General features: G+C 36.2%; 1 protein-coding gene across 1 annotated transcript; it reads left to right on the top strand.

Annotated features, from left to right (window-relative positions):
- The first annotated feature begins 13638 nt into the window (after positions 1-13638).
- Positions 13639-18795, top strand: LOC149266671 (uncharacterized). Its single transcript, XM_089408983.1, has 5 exons — positions 13639-14524; positions 14905-15678; positions 18037-18237; positions 18311-18571; positions 18770-18795. The coding sequence occupies exons 1-5, from the start codon at positions 13639-13641 to the stop codon at positions 18793-18795; spliced, it is 2148 nt and encodes a 715-aa protein (XP_089265109.1).
- The last annotated feature ends 949 nt before the right edge of the window (positions 18796-19744 follow it).

Below are 19744 nucleotides of genomic sequence, written 5' to 3'. Positions count from 1 at the left end.
TTTAACCACTTAGTATCGTTGTTAATTCGAATATACAGTTGTTTTTATCTACCCAGTGCCAATTATTTACTGCAGCAGAGTACTGCGCTCTCTCTATTCTCTTGGACTCCAACGTAAATGTAAGAACTAATTTAGTGTCAACCAATTAGAAAGATATTCTCAATGTCCAAATTCAATGTTCAAACACCTTTAATTAATAATGTTGTGTAGAATTTATAGACTTCATAAACAATTTATTTTAATTGGTTATGATGGTGTTACTGTATGGAATGATATAATAGAAAACTTATGAACATAAGTATCCCTTTCATTTAGCTCAAAACCTATAACAACCTAAGAAATAACATGAAATAGGTCAATGGTTACTATTTGAGTCCAAGAGAATGTAATAAACTTGTCCTTGCAGACTATAATATTTCCATCAGGTACACCTAGAGTCAATCACTAAAATCAAAATAGTTTTGGACATCATCTCCATGATGTCTCATCATTCATTTTCATCTTCGAAGTTAGAAGACTTTTCCAACCTCCCACTAGAATGTATACGTGACTTTTAATAGCAAATCACATTGATAAAGGCTACCCCTATCATGTTGTCATACAAGTTAGATTACAATCATTGATAGTGCACTATTATTCTACAATCAATCATTGAGGGTTGAAGATTATTGTTTAACCTAGGAATCAACAAATTATTAGTCGGTTCAAAAATACCACGGCAAATAAAAATCAATGGAAATAAATAGTTTCATAGAATAGGCCACATCATCACCAGATGGACACTCATGCCTTGCTCCTAAAACTGGTTCAATAAAGTCATATGATATCCTAGATATGTGGAATCTTCATTTTTCAAATATGATCCAATACTAGACCCATTGATATAAGAGAGGAGACCACAGTTTCCATCTTTGAAAATATAAAATATACAATATAAAGAAGAAAATAACCCTCGTGAGCATCACGTTTCTTCTCTCAATAAACTAAGGTATAATAGCGAACGAATTCAAACGATATCAAACACCGTTCTAATGTAATTCTTACTTAGAAATATAAATTTCATGTTACATCTCGAGTAATAGCGAACGAATTCAAACGGTACCAAACACCGTTCTAATGTAATTCTTACTTAGAAATATAAATTTCATGTTACATCTCGAGTGATATTAAACATAAGAGAAACGTTGAGGTTATACCATGAGTTCATTGTATAACACAATAAATAAATTTGACCTTTAAGTTGTAAGATTTTAAGTTTAAGGATCTTAACTATATGAATTTTCATCTCTCAGGGTTCTATAAAATATAAATAAGAAAATAGAAAGATATAATAGAATTAAAAATACTTGTTAGTTGAAAAGAGAATAATAATATAAATTAGCTAGATATTTATTATTGGAAATTACAAATAATGGAGAATGTAGATGGATCAAAATAAAATTTGTAATTATACAAGTATTAGAGAGTTAGAAATTTTGGTAATATGTATAACTAGCACAACCATATTACTACATATGGTTGATAAATATAGATTTATGTCATTTTTATATGCTAATTAGCATATCAAAGGTGAAAGTAAAGTATAATGGCAATGTCAAAGTCCTATGCACTATGGCCACGACATTGTTGACTACCATCTCCACGAGGAGTTACTCTAAATGATGGATAAGCTATGTGTTCCTAAAGGTGAGTGAGTATGGTTGATTAGAAGTCTCACACCTCCAAAGTTGTAGGGCACTTTAGTGTAGGGAAGATACAAAGGTATGTGTATTGGCTCAAGATGTAAGAAGATGCAGCTAAGTTTATAAGACATGCATGTTTTGATGTACCAACAAGCCTAAGAACAAGAAATAGGGTTTATATCATCCCTTACCTATATTCACTCATCTTTTGAAAAACATTCCATCTTTTGAAAAACATTTCCCTGTAATTTATGGGAGAGTTTCCAACAACAAGGAAGGGATATGACTACCTATTTGTGGTAGTTGATAGGTTCAATAAAATGTGTGTTTGGTGCCTTGTGAAAATACCATTAGTGGGCAAGAAGAGGTAAATTTTTTCTTTGGATAGATATTGGTGCATTTTGAGATACCAAGAAGAATTGTTGTAGACATGGACACAAGATTTCTCAATGTATTTTAGACTACCTTGTGGGAAAAATGGACACTAAGTTGAAAGTTTTGGGTAGACAAAAGTAGTGATATAATGACTCAGAATTAAACATAAAGAGTTTACATCAATCTATGTTATAAAAATATCAACACATAAATATTCATCTAACTAGCACATAATTTAAGAGATAATTAAATGAAAAGACTTACTTGTAAGTGATGATATTTCTTATTGGATAATTTAGAGTGGTTGTACTATCCCATTTCCACTGACCGCAACAATGTTTTTAGGATGACTCTCCACAAAATATTTTTATAGTTGGTCATCCTCGAACCCTTAATCAACTACTACTCCCAATGACTCCTTTGTCTCTTAGCATTCTGTTCTAAAAAGAATGAATGCTTCTCCTCTCTACTTTCACATATTAAGTAGAACCAATTGTTCCAAAACCCAAAAAAAATTGAAAAATGATTCTTTATTATTTATTGTTTTATTTATTTATATATTATTATTATTATTATTAGTTAACAAAAGCTAACTATCTTTAAAAAGTTATTAAATCATAATCAACTATTAATAATATATTCCATAAAAAAAATAATAATAATAATTAGGCCGATAGGCCTTCCTATGCATCAACAATTGTCAACACTTTTAACCTGAACCGTTTGATCAAGTTTGACAGTTTCAACCGTTGATTTGAAGTTGACTGCTTTTTCCAAATATTTTTAGGCCGATAGGCCTTCCCATGCATCAAAAATTGTCAACACTTTTAACCTGAATTTGATCAAGTTTGACAGTTTCAACCGTTGATTTGAAGTTGAGTGCTTTTTCCAAATATTTGAGTTGCCTTCTTTTCACCTCCAGTTCTGATGTGCATTGAACCTGGCCCTTTGAGTTGCATTACTGTTTTTTCCAATTCTTTTGTCACTCTTGAAGATATGCATCACTGCTTTTTCCAATTCTTTTGTCACTCTCGAAGATATTTTCACTGCTTTTTCCTTGACAGTTGTTGTTGCTGTTCTTCTTCCCTGGCTTTTGGCAGCTTTTTTGCAAGCACTAAGCTTCATCTACCAAGCTTCTTCTACCATCACCTTTGATGGGAAACTTATAACATTGACCTCAGCAGTGGATCTGGATACTCTGTCTCCTGCAATCCTCGGCGGATACCTTTCTTTATCACTGGAAACAAATAGGTCACTATCAAGGTATTTTTATATTTTCCCATTTTCTTTCTATTGTTTCGTATGTGTTATATGTACATATATATATCTCCCACGCATGGGCTGCATGCAACGAGTGTTTAGATTAGAAGCCCAAAAGTGAGTGATGGTCTTTGGTTCGTTTGAAATTTTGTAGCAGAATATATATAATAAATGTGGAATGGTGATTTGTATAAAGTCACTGTTCAGATTCGAAATACAAAAAGTAAGGTTACAGATGGTTGCTACAGGCCATCATCTAATAGATTTGAGTATTGTTGTTGAAGAGTGTTTGTTTCTTTTGATTCCTGCCTTCATGTCCCTCTGGCCATGTCGATCTGCTCCGTATTTTAAGTGGTATGGTTTACATAAATTTGGAGTTCTCCTTCCCTATGCTCTCTTTTCTTTCTAATTAGTAAGGAGCCCAGCACTCTTTTCCCGTGATTAGTAGTAGTACTGATATAGAAATTAGAATGATTGGTATATGAACCTTAAACAGCTACTCAACCTAACGTGCTGAGCATTTCTGGAATCCGCAACGGAGTTTGTGGCCATTTGAAAATCCGCACATCCCGACAACTCTAATGCCAACGGTGCCTCCAATGCCCTTTTAGTATAATTATTTTAAAATTAGAATGAGCCTAAACATATATTAATATAGACCTAGATTAAAAATTTTAATATGTTTTTGTAAAATAAATATAAATATAGATAATGCAAACGTATTAACCCTTCACCAAAATTAAATTCCTGCCTTCATGTCCCTCTGGCCATGTCGATCTGCTCCTTATTTTAAGTGGTAATGTTTACATAAATTTGGAGTTCTCCTTCCCTATGCTCTCTTTTCTTTCTAATTAGTAAGGAGCTCAACGCTCTTTTCCCGTGATTAGTAGTAGTAATGATATAGAAATTAGGATGATTGGTATATGAACCTTAAACAGCTACTCAACCTAACGTGCTGAACATTTCTGGAATCCGCAACGGCATTTTGTGAAGAAATAATTGTAATTAACATCAACGTATTGCTAAATCAACCTGAGATGCAGCGTTGCATATGCATTAAGATTTCAGTTAATACACATTGTTGTTTTATGTGGCTATGATAATAAACATTTCAAGGTTGCGGATTGCAATTTTGTCATACGTGTATTTTTTTTCATGTTTTTTGTCTGTAGTTTAAGACAAACTAACTATTTATTGTTTTTTATTTTGCCAGACATTTCACTGTAGGCATGGGAAGGCATATCTCTTTAATACTATGCTGCTGAATCACACAATTGCGATTATTGGCAGCTTTTTTGCAAGCACTAAGCTTCATCTACCAAGCTTCTTCTACCATCACCTTTGATGGGAAACTTATAACATTGACCTTAGCAGTGGATCTGGATACTCTGTCTCCTGCAATCCTCGGCGGATACCTTTCTTTATCACTGGAAACAAATAGGTCACTATAAGGGTATTTTTATATTTTCCCATTTTCTTTCTATTGTTTCATATGTTTTATATGTACAGATATATATCTCCCACGCATGGGCTGCATGCAACGAGTGTTTAGATTAAAAGCCCAAAAGTGAGTGATGGTCTTTGGTTCGTTTGAAATTTTGTAGCAGAATATATATAATAAATGTGGAATGGCTATTTGTATAAAGTCACTGTTCAGATTCGAAATACAAAAAGTAAGGGTACAGCGGGTTGCTACAGGCCATCATCTAATAGATTTGAGTATTGTTGTTGAAGAGTGTTTGTTTCTTTTGATTCCTACCTTCATGTCCCTCTGGCCATGTCGATCTGCTCCGTATTTTAAGTGGTATGGTTTACATAAATTTGGAGTTCTCCTTCCCTATGCTCTCTTTTCTTTCTAATTAGTAAGGAGCTCAGGGCTCTTTTCCCGTGATTAGTAGTAGTACTGATATAGAAATTAGAATGATTGGTATATGAACCTTAAACAGCTACTCAACCTAACGTGCTGAACATTTCTGGAATCCGCAACGGAGTCTGTGGCCATTTTAAAATCCACACATCCCAACAACTCTAATGCCAACGATGCCTCCAATGCCCTTTTAGTATAATTATTTTAAAATTAGAATGAACCTAAACATATATTAATATAGACCTAGATTAAAAAATTTAATATGTTTTTGTAAAATAAATATAAATATAGATAACATTGACCTCATTAGTGGATCTGGATACTTGATCAAACGGTGTTGAACATTTATGGAATCCGCAACGGCATTTTGTGAAGAAATAATTGTAATTAACATCAACGTATTGCTAAATCAACCTGAGATGCAGCATTGCATATGCATTAAGATTTCAGCTAATACACATTGTTGTTTTATGTGGCTGTGATAATAAACATTTCAAGGTTGCGGATTGCAATTTTGTCATACGTGTATTTTTTTTCCTGTTTTTTGTCTGTAGTTTAAGACAAACTGACTATTTATTGTTTTTTATTTTGCCAGACATTTCACTGTAGGCATGGGAAGGCATATCTCTTTAATACTATGTTGTTGAATCACACAATTGTAATTAATAAAGGTTGATGATCAAAATGTGTATCGCATTTGAACTTGACATTTTTATAAACTTAAATTATGTCCCCATCAATATGATAGTACATGTCATTCTTGATCAACGACATCTATTTTTTATGCCTACTATTCCCTCCGAAAGCTGCCATAGAAAGTCCTAATGTTCAAGTTGATAGATTGATTTTAACATTTTCGATGTCTTCCGTGCTTTTCTAGGCAAGGATGGAACGAGCCTTAGTAAGTGATCTGGAATTTTGTGAAGAAATAATTGTAATTAAAATCAACATATTGCTAAATCAACGTGAGATGCAGCGTTGCATATGCATTAAGATTTCAGCTAATACACATTGTCAACGTGAGATGCAGCGTTGTATATGCATTAAGATTTCAGCTAATACACATTGTTGTTTTATGTGGGTGTGATAATAAACATTTCAAGCTTGCGGATTGCAATTTTGCCATAGGTGAATTTGTTTTCCTATTTTTGTCTGTAGTTTAAGACAAACTCACTATTTATTGTTTTTTATTTTGCCAGACATTTCACTGTAGGCATGGGAAGGCATATCTCTTTAATACTATGTTGTTGAATCACAAAATTGTGATTAATAAAGGTTGATGATCAAAATGTGTATCGCGTTTGAACTTGACATTTTTATAAACTTAAATTATGTCCCCATCAATATAATAGTGTATGTCATTCTTGATCAATGACATCTATTTTTTATTTTATTTTTTCAATATATATTTATGTAATGAATGGGATCCATCCAACTTGTATCTTTTACCATTTTACTAATTCATCATCAGAATCAATGATATTAGTACAAACACTTGTGATATGAGTACGTATTCACTATATATTCACTATGAAGAGACCCTTTTTCACTCATATTTAATCCTACCTCTGAATAATATGGTTTGTAAGTTCAGATTATATATATTTAAGTTTCAAAGTTTCAGTTTTCGTGCTGTGAGTTTCTTTTAGTTTTGAAAAAAAATCAGACTTCAAGTTTAGGTTCATGACATTTTATGATGCTCTTGAGGCAAGGATTCAGTGTATAAAAACGTGTTGCTATTGCTAGAATACCCAATACCTCCCTCTCTGGGATTCTCAATACTAATGGTCTTGGACTAAGACATGATAAAGTTTAATATTCCTGAGTATCATGTTTGGATTTCGAGCTTCTTTAGTTAACATCACAATCATTCTTTTGTGCAGGAATCATCTTGGAGCCGGTCAGGAGAAGTTCTTCTTACCACACAGAAATCCCCAAACAAATCTAGAAAGAACCAAAGGTGATCCTTTCTACACTTCCTGTCAATATATGTCATATAGATGAACATGTGTGTAACATGTACCTTTTTCAGATAACCTTACGGTTTGTAAATGCTTTAGTTTTTCTCTCATAAAAGAGATTCTTGTTGAAAGAAAAGCTGATAAACTGCATATCTCTTTCTGTCGAAATAGTTGTAGGTTGCTTTGTTTTGGTTCAATAGTTGTTAGGGAATATTGAGAAAATGAACTTTCAGTTGTGCGTTAGTGACCCATTTCCATGTTTTTCAAGTGACTTTGTGGACCAAAGGGGGGGGAACTTGTCCCAAGGGCTAAATTAGGATATGCAACATTATTATGCTAATAAATTTGATGTCTTAAAATTTATTTTTTAAGAAAATGCTTTAGTTTTTCTCTCATAAAAGAATTTTTTGTTGAAAGAAAAGCTGATAAACTGTATATCTCCTTCTGTCGAAATAGTTGTAGGCTGCTTTGTTTTGGTTCAATAGTTGTTAGGGAATATTGAGAAAAGGAACTTTCGGTTATGCAAAGTGTTGAATGACTTTATATGCACTGATGAATACATGAATATGTGAAATAATACATGTGTAGAATAAGACTTGTTTGCATAAGAAATTGAATTTTTTTTTATAGCATTGTTCTACACTATTTAATGAGTCGAGAGTCTCATCATATTCATACGTCAATACCCCCTCCGAAGACAAATAAGAAAGTACACTAAAATTTACACTAAAATCAATCAGATACTCTTTTTTAGAGCAAACCAACATTAGATATATTAGGACCTTGGGATAAGAGAGTGAGTCAACTACCCAAGGTTGCAAATCAAACTAGTGTCGTTAAAGAGTGAAAAATCCTTCTGCACTCATATTACCAGGACCACTCCACTCACAACGGAGCGAAATACGGGACAACATTGGATTGTAATTGAAGGTAGCCCGCCTTCTTTTACAGCTCCTTTGGGCATTCTGTGTAACGGAGGTCCCTTCGAGGATTTCAGAACTGAGTCGGGGACTCAGGTATCCTGCCCACACAGCGTGCTGTCTACGACTATGTCCTCCTTGGTAATGTCTGTGATTTGAGGTATATCTAGTGGCCAATACTTCTAGGTACTTACCTAAGGTGACTGGGACGGGCTGTCCTGGTACCTCAAATGGACGGACCTACTTTGTCTTCATTTTTTGGGAGGGTGCTCGTCTTCACGAGAGTACTTGGCCCCTTAATATGAGGTTCAGGCGAAGCGCAAAAGTAACCGTAACCGTACATTTGGCCATCCTTCTCTGTTACTCATTGAGAGACTGGGTTTCATCTCCAGTAATTGGTGTTTATCAGACAAGGTAATTTAAGTTTGTTTGCTGATTGTCATTTTTAGTGTATTTTTTCTTTTTTAATACCTGAGTGCTATCGTTTTTGAGACTTAAAGAATATCACCTTAAAATTTATCTGATAAAATATACCAGTCATTGTGACTACATTCGTCCCTCACCGTCAATCCAGATGGTTGTTAGGACTTCCTCCACTCACTGTGCAGAATCTGCTGAGATCCACTGACTCGGATTCTTCATATTTGAGGAATTAGTCTCCTAAATTTCACACGGGATCTATGTGGACAACCAACGATTTGTTTATTTGATTCAACAATGGCTCTGTTTCAAATCTTATCAGAATTGATGCAAGCAATAGGTGTTACTATTGAAAAAACATATGAGTCCAAATTAATATCACATGGATATTTTTATGCATTAGTACTTCTACCTAAGCTAACCTTAACTGACAACACCTACAAGGTCATCTCATCTTTAATAGTGTTGTGAATGACAATTTACTCTCAAACCTTCTGCCCTTATTATTGTTTCACCATCGAAAGTTAGCCTTGCTAGATTAGTTCCGTCATTCACATCACATTATTCTTTACATGACTTCTGTGCTGTGGTGATTTGATGAATTATAGGTACTACTATCATAGAAATAGAATCCCTTTATTAATTCTATGGAGCCAACATTGACTACAAATTCCATTCCTCTGCTGTTGAATGGTTCCACTGATATTCAACCATTGCTCCAGATAATCGATATTGGTTCTGTTACATCATTAAAAACAACATCCTCGCACTTTTGCATTACTCTATCTGATGGAACACATCAACACAAGACTTTGCTACCATCAACATATAGCCAACAAGTTGCATCTAAAGACATTCAAATTGGCTCAATAATTCTGCTTAAAAAAGCCGCTTGCACGGTGCTTCAAAACTCCTTGTAAGGCCCAACTTTTGAATTTACCCTTTTCTATTTTTTGTCTTCTATACGCCTCCTGCATTACACAAAAAAAAAATAAAAAATTCTTCATTAATTCATTTCTCATTTTTTTACATAAGGTCCATCCGAGTGGTTGATCTTGAAGTTGTGATGCGCTCAGCAGCATTGACGAAGGACTCATCAACACTACTACATGCAAAGGCAGGTACATCCCAAGTTATCTCTTCATCAACAAAAGATACCTTGCCCTCTGTAGTTACTCCACCAATTACGGAAACAACTACAACAATTCCATTCACGGCACTCAATCCTGCTCGAAAATATTGGTCAATCCAAGGTAGAGCATCTGTAAAAACATCATTGAAGACTTACAACAATGTGCGAGGATCAGGAAATTTTTTTGGGTTTGACCTTATCAATCGTGATAAGGAAGAGATCCACCTTTCTGCATTTGCTAAATTGGCTGAATCTCTTTATGTCTAATTCAAGTTGGGCAGCTATACATTGTTTCAAATGGCACAATTAAAGAAGCAAATCCAAACTACAACCACCTCAAGAACAAATGGGAAATTTACTTGTTTGCTGCTTCCACTATCAATCCATGTCCCATAGATGATCCAACGTTTCCTTACCAGAGCTTTCACTTCAAGACTATTGCTGAAATAAAAAGTGCAAGTCCAAATACGAATGCGGATGTCTTTGGTGTTGTTACTTCCACCTCACCTGCATCAAGAATTCGACAAAAAGATGGAAGTGAGACATTAAGGAGAACACTCATATTAAAAGACAAGTCGGGTTTTAGCATTGATGTAACATTATGGGGAGACCATTGTGACTCTATAGGACAAAACCTTGCTGAATTATACTCTTTCAACAACCCACCAATCCATGCAATCAAAGGAGGTCGTGTATCTGAATTTAATGGCACCACAATAGGGATGATATCAACAAGCACTCTCATCATAAATCCACAAGTTGAAGAAACTCATCAACTACATGCATGGTTCCGTGAAACAGGTTATAGCTCTTCTTCTCCATCTTTGAGTAGAAACTATGGTGTTGCTTCGAAACATGCCCTACCACGAAAGACGTTCCATGAAATTGTTGGCATGCAAACCTCCGCTAAAGCAATATGGGTTTCAGTTCGTGCAACAATAACTGCTCTTCACATGGACGACTTCTACTTTCTAGCATGTCCATTTGATTTCAATGAAAAACAATGCATGAAGAAGGTTGTGGAGCATTCTAACAATCTTTGGCATTGTACAAAATGTAACGGCGACTTCCCGGAATGTGACTACCGTTACAAACTTAAAATTTAGCTACATGACCACACCGGGCGTCTGCAGAATGTCACAGCGTTCAATGATGCAGGAAACGAGCTCATGGGCAATACAGAAAAAGACCTGTTACTTCTTTCTATCGAACCAGCTGATCTGCAGGAAATTTGTGGCCGAATTTCAGGACACCACTTCCTGCTAACACTTTCCATTAAAGCATATTACTTCAATGGTGTTCAACGCTTACAACCAATACTGGTAAATTCAGAAGAAATTCATATGCCTCTGTATGCAAAGAAGCCCTCAATGAAATTCAAGCAATGTCCACTTCAAAACGACCTGTTGTTCGCCGCCTTTGAAAAGTTTTTTTGGGTCTCTTAAAACACTATTGTTTTTACATAAACAAACATTTTTGCACAACTCATTGTTTCATATTGTTGTAAATTACACCCATGTTATTGTGATGCACACTGTTGTTGCAAATACTCTCTTCTAGTTATTCCAAAATATGTATGTTTACCACTTTTCATTTTACATAATATAGATATCAACATTTGTAAAGACTTACTACATAATTTTCCCGTTCGTTGTTTACATGTCTATACATTGATCTCTTGCTTGCTAATCTATTCATGCTATTGTTCAAACTTGAAAAAAAAGAAAAGAAGAAGGAAGCAAAATCTTGGTTATCTTGCTCCTCTCCTCTCAATAATAGATGCCATAATAACATATGATTTTATAGTACTCCTAATTGCATGTTTTTCCTTCTAACTAATCTACCTACATTCACTGATGTTCAAATAAGAAAAAAAAATTCTAGAACTTGTAATACATTCTCCAAACATGCAATACTTGTTTATGAAAACTAACACTAATTTTTTGTACTTGTTTAGATATGCCAAAAAACAATCAAAATGCGGACAAACACGAGCGGCGACGTCTTCTTTATGCACAACAAAAGGATACAATAAATGCACGGCGGCGACTACTTTATAAAAACCGCAACAACCCTACTACTTCCTCTACATCCCTTCCCACCTCAAATGCTCTCCCAACTATACAAACCAACCCATCTCACCTTCATCAAATCCAATATAACCCTCCCCTTAATGAAGAACACCGTCGCTTTTGAGAAAGGATTGATGAACTTTCTAGCATGCATGTTTGCACAATATGCAAAGAAGCATACCCAGGAATCAAAACAAAGCTTTTACATGGTAGACTTTCTTGTTTTCGTTGTGCATCATCTAAATATACCAATCGTTTTTATGAACTAAACAACATGAAACCTGGTGAACAACCCTATGTCCTTCAACAATTAACACAAGTTGAAGAAATGCTCATTGCACGTGTAAACCCCATTCTACAAGTCACTCATGCTCTTGGTAGTCAATACAAATATAGTGGCCATACAATTAGCTTCCCTCAAGACATCACCACTATTGCCAAATACTTACCCCGAATGATTTCTGACTTAGACATCCTCATTGCGAAAAGGCAAAATCCATCTGAAAAGGCTTATGAATTCTTTGTTTTCAAATCACATGTCCTTGCAGCGCTTGAATACAAAACAAAAAATGACCTTACTACTATGATGTTCAATTCAATTCATCTGCTATTTCTGCACTACCAGATCACCCTACCGATATTTCTTCTCTTCTCCATAATGTAACCACCTCCTCTTTTAAACCCCATCAAACCAATATTGATTCTACTTATGATACTGATGTCATTCTACCTCCATTAGAAATCCAACCCTCTTCTTTCGTTCCAATACTCCCAAATTCAAGTACTGAGCTTGAGCACATTTGTAATTATTTGCACTTGACCCATTCAAATTCAACAAGCTCTATCGATTGGCCTCCAATATCTTTAACAACGATGAATACAACACCATAGGCCTCTTTGACATGGCATTCCCCACACTCTTCCCTACAGGCATTGCCATGATCATGCAACCAAGAGTTACGAAAGTTGAGATGCATGAATATGATTTACACTTGCTGCACTACCATGATAACCGATTTGGCCAACACCCAAGATTCCGCTACTATCTTTATAAAATTCTGATGCGCCATCGTAGCCAAACTACTGCTAGTGTTTTTGCAAAAAAGTACATTGAGAACAACTTGCCAAAAACGGTTTCAGACCTACGACAGTGTCTTCATGACTCTCCAGATTCAAGATTTCCAAAGCAAATAATGTGGTTTGGTTCAGCCATACAAGGAACACGATCTTTCTGGAACAGACGACGATCTGAGCTGACTGACATGATCACGCAAATAGGAATTCCTACATTTTTTTCACTCTCAGTGCAGCTGATACTAAATGGCATGACTTGCACATGATCATGCCTGCCAGTGTTCCTTCCAATTCAGTCAACCACTTCCAATGGAAAATCCAAAACATAATTAAGAACCCACATCTAACAACCCAATATATGCATTGCAGATTTACAATTTTTCTCGAAGAAATCCTACAAAAAGGCCTCCATGCAGTAGACTATTGGTGCAGGTATTTTTTAATATCCATTTTCTTCTACATTAATTTTCTACATTTCATATATATGTTTTAACGAGATTTTACCTTCATATTATATTCAGATACGAATGGCAACATAGAGGATCCGCACACATTCATGGCTTCCTCTGGCTGCAAAATGCACCAAACATGGACACAATTGACTGGAACAATGCATTAGAAATTGCTAATGCACAGAAATATTTTGACCACTACATAACTGCCTGGAATCCACGTCAAGCAGAGCACCGAAATATTCTGCTTCAACAATCAACAATTCATAACCCATGTCTTCTTGACACAGCATCAATATTCACATCCAATCAATTTGAAGACTATACAGAGCTTGTCAACTGCATTCAGCGTCATACAAAGTGTCATGAGTCTTCTTATCTTCGCAAGAAAGACAATGTACTTAGCTGCCAGTATGGAGTACCATGGGAGTTGAAGTCCACATCTTCACTTTCATTGATGATAAAGGTCATAAAACCTATGTCCCTACACGCAATGATGAAAGATTGAATATTCACAATGCCGATCTCCTCTCTATTTGGAGAGCAAATGTTGATTGCCAACCAGTCCTTTCTCGCCATGCTGTGTTAAAATATATTTCAAAATATGCAGCAAAATCAGAAACAAGATCTGAGAGCTACCGTCAAATGCTATCACGGCTATCACAAAGTGCCATTCCAGAAGCACCTATGGTTGTTGTTATCCGAAAACTCCTTCCAGAAACCATTGCAGATAGAGACATTGGAGCACAAGAAATATGCCATATGTTACAAAAGTTACCTCTTTCTCTCAACAGCCGTACATTTCGGTCTTTGAATGTCAACAAGTCTGTTTTCAAACGTGTTTCACAAGATACTGAGAACCCTGGTTTGACACCAAACTTTATCCTTGCATACATGAACAGGCCTGTCTCATTGGAATCACTGCCCCTCCTTGAAGCTTCACGCTCATGGTCATATTCTTCCCAGCGGAAAAAAAACCAATGGAAACACATATTCCCACCAATGATTGTACATGTATTGCCCCGTTACAATGTCATTCCTTCCTCTGATGATCCTTCTTATGCCACTTTTTGCTGGAGTGAATTACTATTGTATTTCCCCTTCCGAACACTCCCCAATGATATTGGTTCAACTGATGCAGAAATTATTGCACACTGGGAACAAAAAAAGGGTACATATACACCATGGCATGTCCATCGAGAAATTGAAAACCCACAAACCCCACATACTGAAGATCAAACTACCCCTGACATCCCTCCTGATTCCATGCAGATGAACGAATGGCAAATCCTCTCTCAGCTGCACCCAGGTTACAATATTGCAATTGATGACCTTGACATGATTGGCTACCGCGACTTCGATGCCAACCACAATTGGTCACATAATACTATCCCTCCCCACTTGCAAGAAACTGCCATAAATTTCGTTGAATTCAACCTCTCGAGGATTCAAAACGAACATCATTCTTTTTGCAACCTTCCCCAAGATCACACATTATCTCCTACCCAAAACATAGCCTTCACCACTATTTTTTCACACTTTTAAACCCCTTCGCTAAAACCCCCACGCAAAATCATCATACAAGGAACAGTTGGACAAGAAAATCCCATTTGATTAAATGTCTGCACCATGCATTTGTGGAAAACTCACCAGCAAACAAAAACCCTTTGTTGTTACTTGCACCAACAGGCGTTGCATCTTTCAACATAAATGCCCTCACAATTCACTCTGCCCTTCGTATCCCTATCCAAACAATGCATCCTCTTGAAGGCCAACCACTCCTACAACTGCAAGAGCAACTCCGTCATGTAGAGTACATTCTCATTGATGAAATGAACTTCATTGGTCCAAAAATTCTTACTCGCATTGATGATCGTCTAAGAGAGGCATTCCCTCTTCACCGAAATGCACCATTTGGTAATCGCTCAATTATCCTTGTCGGAGATTTAGGCCAGCTACCACCTGTAAAAGACATTCCTTTATATGCTGGGACATCACGTGGCACTGCACTTTGGCGCAGCTTCGACATATTCATAACACTTTCAACCGTTTTTCGTCAACAAGGAGCTAGCCCGTCCCAGGTTGCTTTCCGGCAAATACTCACAAATCTCAGAAATGGAATATCTACACTTGAATATTGGCAACACCTAATGTCAAGAACAAGTTCGTCTCTTACACATGAAGAGCAACGCACATTTGAAGAATCCATGCACCTATATGCAATAAACAACTCAGTTGTTTTGCATAATAAGAAAATGCTTAAAAAATTGAACATCCCAGTAGCGCTTTGCTCTGCAGAACAACAAAGGCAGAGAAATCCTACTACAACGGAAGATGAGCATTTGCCTGCAAAAGTGCTCTTATGCAATGAACAAAAAGTTATGCTCACCAGCAACTTATGGGTACATGCAGGCCTCGTCAATGGCACACTTGGGAAGGTCATCTCAATATTTTATTCTATTGGTTCAAAGCCCCCAGAATTACCATCCTTCGTGGTTGTCAACTTTACACAATACAAAGGAACACCATGGGACATTTCACACCCAACATATCTACCCATTTCTCCCATCACAAGGGGTGCACGCCGTCAGATACCACTTCAAATGGCACGGGCTTTAACGATACACAAGTCACAAGGAATGACATTAGACAAAGCAACAGTAGACATCGGCACCAAAGAACGACAAGGGCTAACGCTCACTGCAATTTCAAGAGCGCATTCACTGGCAGACATTCAAATCAATCCAGCATTCCCATTCTCACGCATTGCAGAAATGCACAAGAATCCATATCTTAAGCGTAGACAACAAGAGGAATCATTGCTTGCATCAAAATCTATGCAGGAGAATATACTCTAGCCAATCGTACAACCTGTTTTCCAGAATTACCCACATGGTAAACACCACTTGCTGCAATAACCAAATTTCACATACATTTGCTTTCTATTACATTTAACCTCATATGATTTTATATTAGTTTGAAATCATTTATTTTATTTCAAATATTCAAACAAAATATTTCCCGCCATGAACAACAAGGTCTAGCATTCACTGCAATTTAGAAATTTCTTTAAAAAATTATTTATTTTACTTCAGCGCTTTAAAAAACATGCTTTCGTCAAACACATCCATTGTCACTTACAATATTTTATTTTTGGATGGAAACAGGTATGGATACAGGCTATTTATGATTGTTGTATGAGTATTGCCAAGAAATTCAGCATCCTGCCCCAGCAAACATTGCCTCTTTACCGTTTGCATCCAACCATTGAATTGTTAAAGAAGGTAAAAGAAATACTCAAGATAACAATTCACATCCATGAAAGTGACACACACAGAAAAATGCAGCATCAATTACAGGAACAACTCTGTTGCCGATGCCATGCCCCATCATGCATATATGATTACCTGCTCATTGTCAATTACATCTATATGTAATAAAATGCTCTTATTGTACATATGTTTAGAAGCCAAATAATACTTTCATTGTATATATGTTTAGTTATTAGCTACCAAACATGTCTCTATGTGTAGACCATATGTAAAATTTCAAAAAAGACATTGCAAAGCATGTAACTATCTTTTATATAATTGCTTGTGATAAACACACAATACCAAGTAAAATATTTAGAAGTATTCAAGTGTAATAAGTCTACTATGTTCCACCAAACATGATGCATAGTTATGGAGTGTCATAAGTTTTTTTGTACCTACAATTTTAATAAAAACTCAGTTTACATAGATTTGGCCTTTCAGTGTGGTTTCTATTGTTCATGGAATGCTAGATGTTATGCTACTCATGTTAAGTTATCTTTGTTTTTGTTTTCAAAAAAGTTATATAGGAATATGTATACCTTACATGGGCTTCTGCAATGACATTTATAGAGTGGTTAGTTGTTTGTTTTTAAAATAAAATGCATTTACATGAAATTTTCTAATTTTCTTCTTTTTTGTTTCAGTCATGTCAGCATTTTTAAATACATGTGAATGAATAGAAAGTCTTTTTGTTTTCTTTAAGTATTTCTGCTTTGCTTTGTTCTCTTTTTCACTTCAAGTATAAAGATCTTACATTCCCAGTCCATTCTGTCTCCTATATCTTTTACTCTATTTCATATTTAATAAACTGTACAATATCAATAGCAACGGAGAAAGTGGCTCGACCTTTTATAAAAATTCAACAATTCCAACTTCATAAATCTATCGGCCTCTCTTTGTACCTTTTGGTACAATTGCTAGTATAAAGGCTATCTAGAGCCTTTATGTAATGTCGTGTAAATATTCGAGTAAATGAATGACTAGAGGAAGACGTATTCAAACCAACTTCTTATACGTGTTTTTGGTGGATGTCGTTCGCCCTTAAACTTGATTGGGTGGTAAGAAAATTGGAGCTTCCCTCGTGTGAAAGGGAACCTCATCGGTATGTTCCAGAGATTTTGTGGGTCGCCTGTGCTATATCCATTATATTAAAATGCCAACTTTTAACCATTGATATGGTTGCCTTTGGAAGACTTTAAGCCGATACCAAACGCGTCGGGAGTGGTATATATCCAATCTTTTTGAAACAAAAATACTTCACTCAGTTCATCAAAAGAGCTATCTCGGAACCAGCAGCGGCTGCACCATCAAAATCGCTTCGATAATTCTTTGCAATATATCGTATGGTCTTTGATCTTTCTTCAATGATATTTCCATGGTCTCTTGTTTAGATGCCCATCTGTATTGTTGTATAACCATTTTCTTTTGATGGTAAAACGCAATGACCTTCTGATGTATCTTCTTAGAAATTTTCATTTGTGGCTTTTTAATTTGTTTGTTCCCATAGTGGATATTGGCAGTAATTTTAGCGGGAGATATGGAGCAGCAGAGATTGTGGATTTAATTGTGATGGCAATGGTGATGACGGTTTTTCCATTCAATTGTTTGGCTACTGACTACACTGTCGGCGACAACGCACAGTGGAATATGGGTGTCAACTATAAGACCTGGGCTTCTGGCAAAACATTTGTTGTGGGCGAAAAACTCGGTATGTAAAATCAAAATTGATACTGTTGCAACTGAAGATATATATTAACGAGTGATAATTGAATATAATGCAGTGTTCAAATACACGCCCAAAACGTACACTGTGCTGGTTGTGAACAAGGCAGTGTACGATTCGTGCACCACTAGTAATCCGTTGGCAATACACACCAGTGGAAACGATAACATTACATTGCACAGCACGGTTGCCAAGTATTACATCTGCGGAATCACAGGTCACTGCTCTGCTGGCATCGCATCTGCTTCAAAGAAGAACAAAATAGCGCCATCCCCTCGCATGCCCGTTCTCCATCATCATCGGCCCCTCCCACTGTTGGGTATTTTTACATGGAGAAAATACCAAAAACCAAATATTCAAACACACATAGGCAATGCTCTGTTTTTACTTTGCTCCAGGATCTTTTATACAAGAAGACTTAAAAAAATTCACTCAGAGACAGAGTATTTCAACATCATAAAAGATTTCTGAGAAATTACTGGTTAACTGCTGTAAATCCCTTTTACATTCACTACAGTGAAAACAAATTACTTACTGGTGTAAAACCTTCATTCACATTTACTGGTGTGAAACCATTTTTTTACATACTGCTGTAAAAACAAAATTTACACAAACTTACAAATGCGCTCCACCATTTTCTTTATCCACTACTTGTCCAAAACCACACATGGTTTTTCGGTTTTTACTGCATCTTCGTTTTACAATGCTCCACACAAAAACATTACAACATATTTGTGCACTGCTGTGCATACACCCTCTGGTTCTTCACATTTTACACACTGCTGTGTGTTTTTCTTTTTACTGCACCCTCGTATTTTTTTTGTGAGCACACCCTTAAAAAAACTTCCCGTGTGCCATACATTATATATTTAACACATGCCGTATATAAGAAATATAAAACATATAAAAAAAAATAAAACTATGCGCCCATGCTCATATTAATGGGACTCCACCAAAAATTACGTATGTGCCCATAATCATTTAAGACGGGCCTCCACCAACCTTCGTAAATGCATTAAAGGCCTCAGCGTTTCCTCCACGGCGGTCAACGAAAAGACAAACATTATACAATTTGGTTTTGGGAAGCCATCGGGTCCGCACTTCATCGCATCGCAACTTTACTCATGTTAAAGACCCTGACCCTATGACATTGCCGATAGCGATGTGCTGATGCGATATCGGCGATCGCTCATCGGCGATGTTTCATATTGCTGCCACTGACTGCCTCCGATGCTCCAACCCGCCGATATGCCGACATGCCGATATGCCGACACGATCTGGACCGCTGATCGGCCAGATTTAACGGTTGAGATTTAAAGTGGATCCTTTATTCTGCAATTTTAAATTTTGAGTGTTTCTGCCTCCCGATCCTTGGTGAAGTGCGCGGCTATAGTCTTCATGCTGCTGCATGGCTCAACTGTTGCATAGTTGAAATTATATTTTCAAGTATCGGAGCTAGTCCAGGCTCTTTGAAGTGTCAAAGAAGCTGAAG

This window comes from Pinus tabuliformis, chromosome 6 (assembly GCF_031772625.1).
Source record: "Pinus tabuliformis cultivar Carrire ecotype Pingquan chromosome 6, CPIR1, whole genome shotgun sequence".
Taxonomy (NCBI): Eukaryota; Viridiplantae; Streptophyta; class Pinopsida; order Pinales; family Pinaceae; genus Pinus; species Pinus tabuliformis.
This window is presented reverse-complemented; position numbering and strand designations above follow the sequence as displayed.

Excerpts from the sequence above, each read along its gene's own strand:
- LOC149266671 (XM_089408983.1), top strand. The coding sequence starts at position 13,639 with ATGGGAGTTGAAGTCCACATCTTCACTTTCATTGATGATAAAGGTCAT. Across the intron at positions 14,525-14,904 it reads CCTCTCTCAGCTGCACCCAG|GCGTTGCATCTTTCAACATA; the intron begins GTTACAATATTG and ends TTGCACCAACAG. Across the intron at positions 18,572-18,769 it reads TCGGCCCCTCCCACTGTTGG|TGAAAACAAATTACTTACTG; the intron begins GTATTTTTACAT and ends CATTCACTACAG.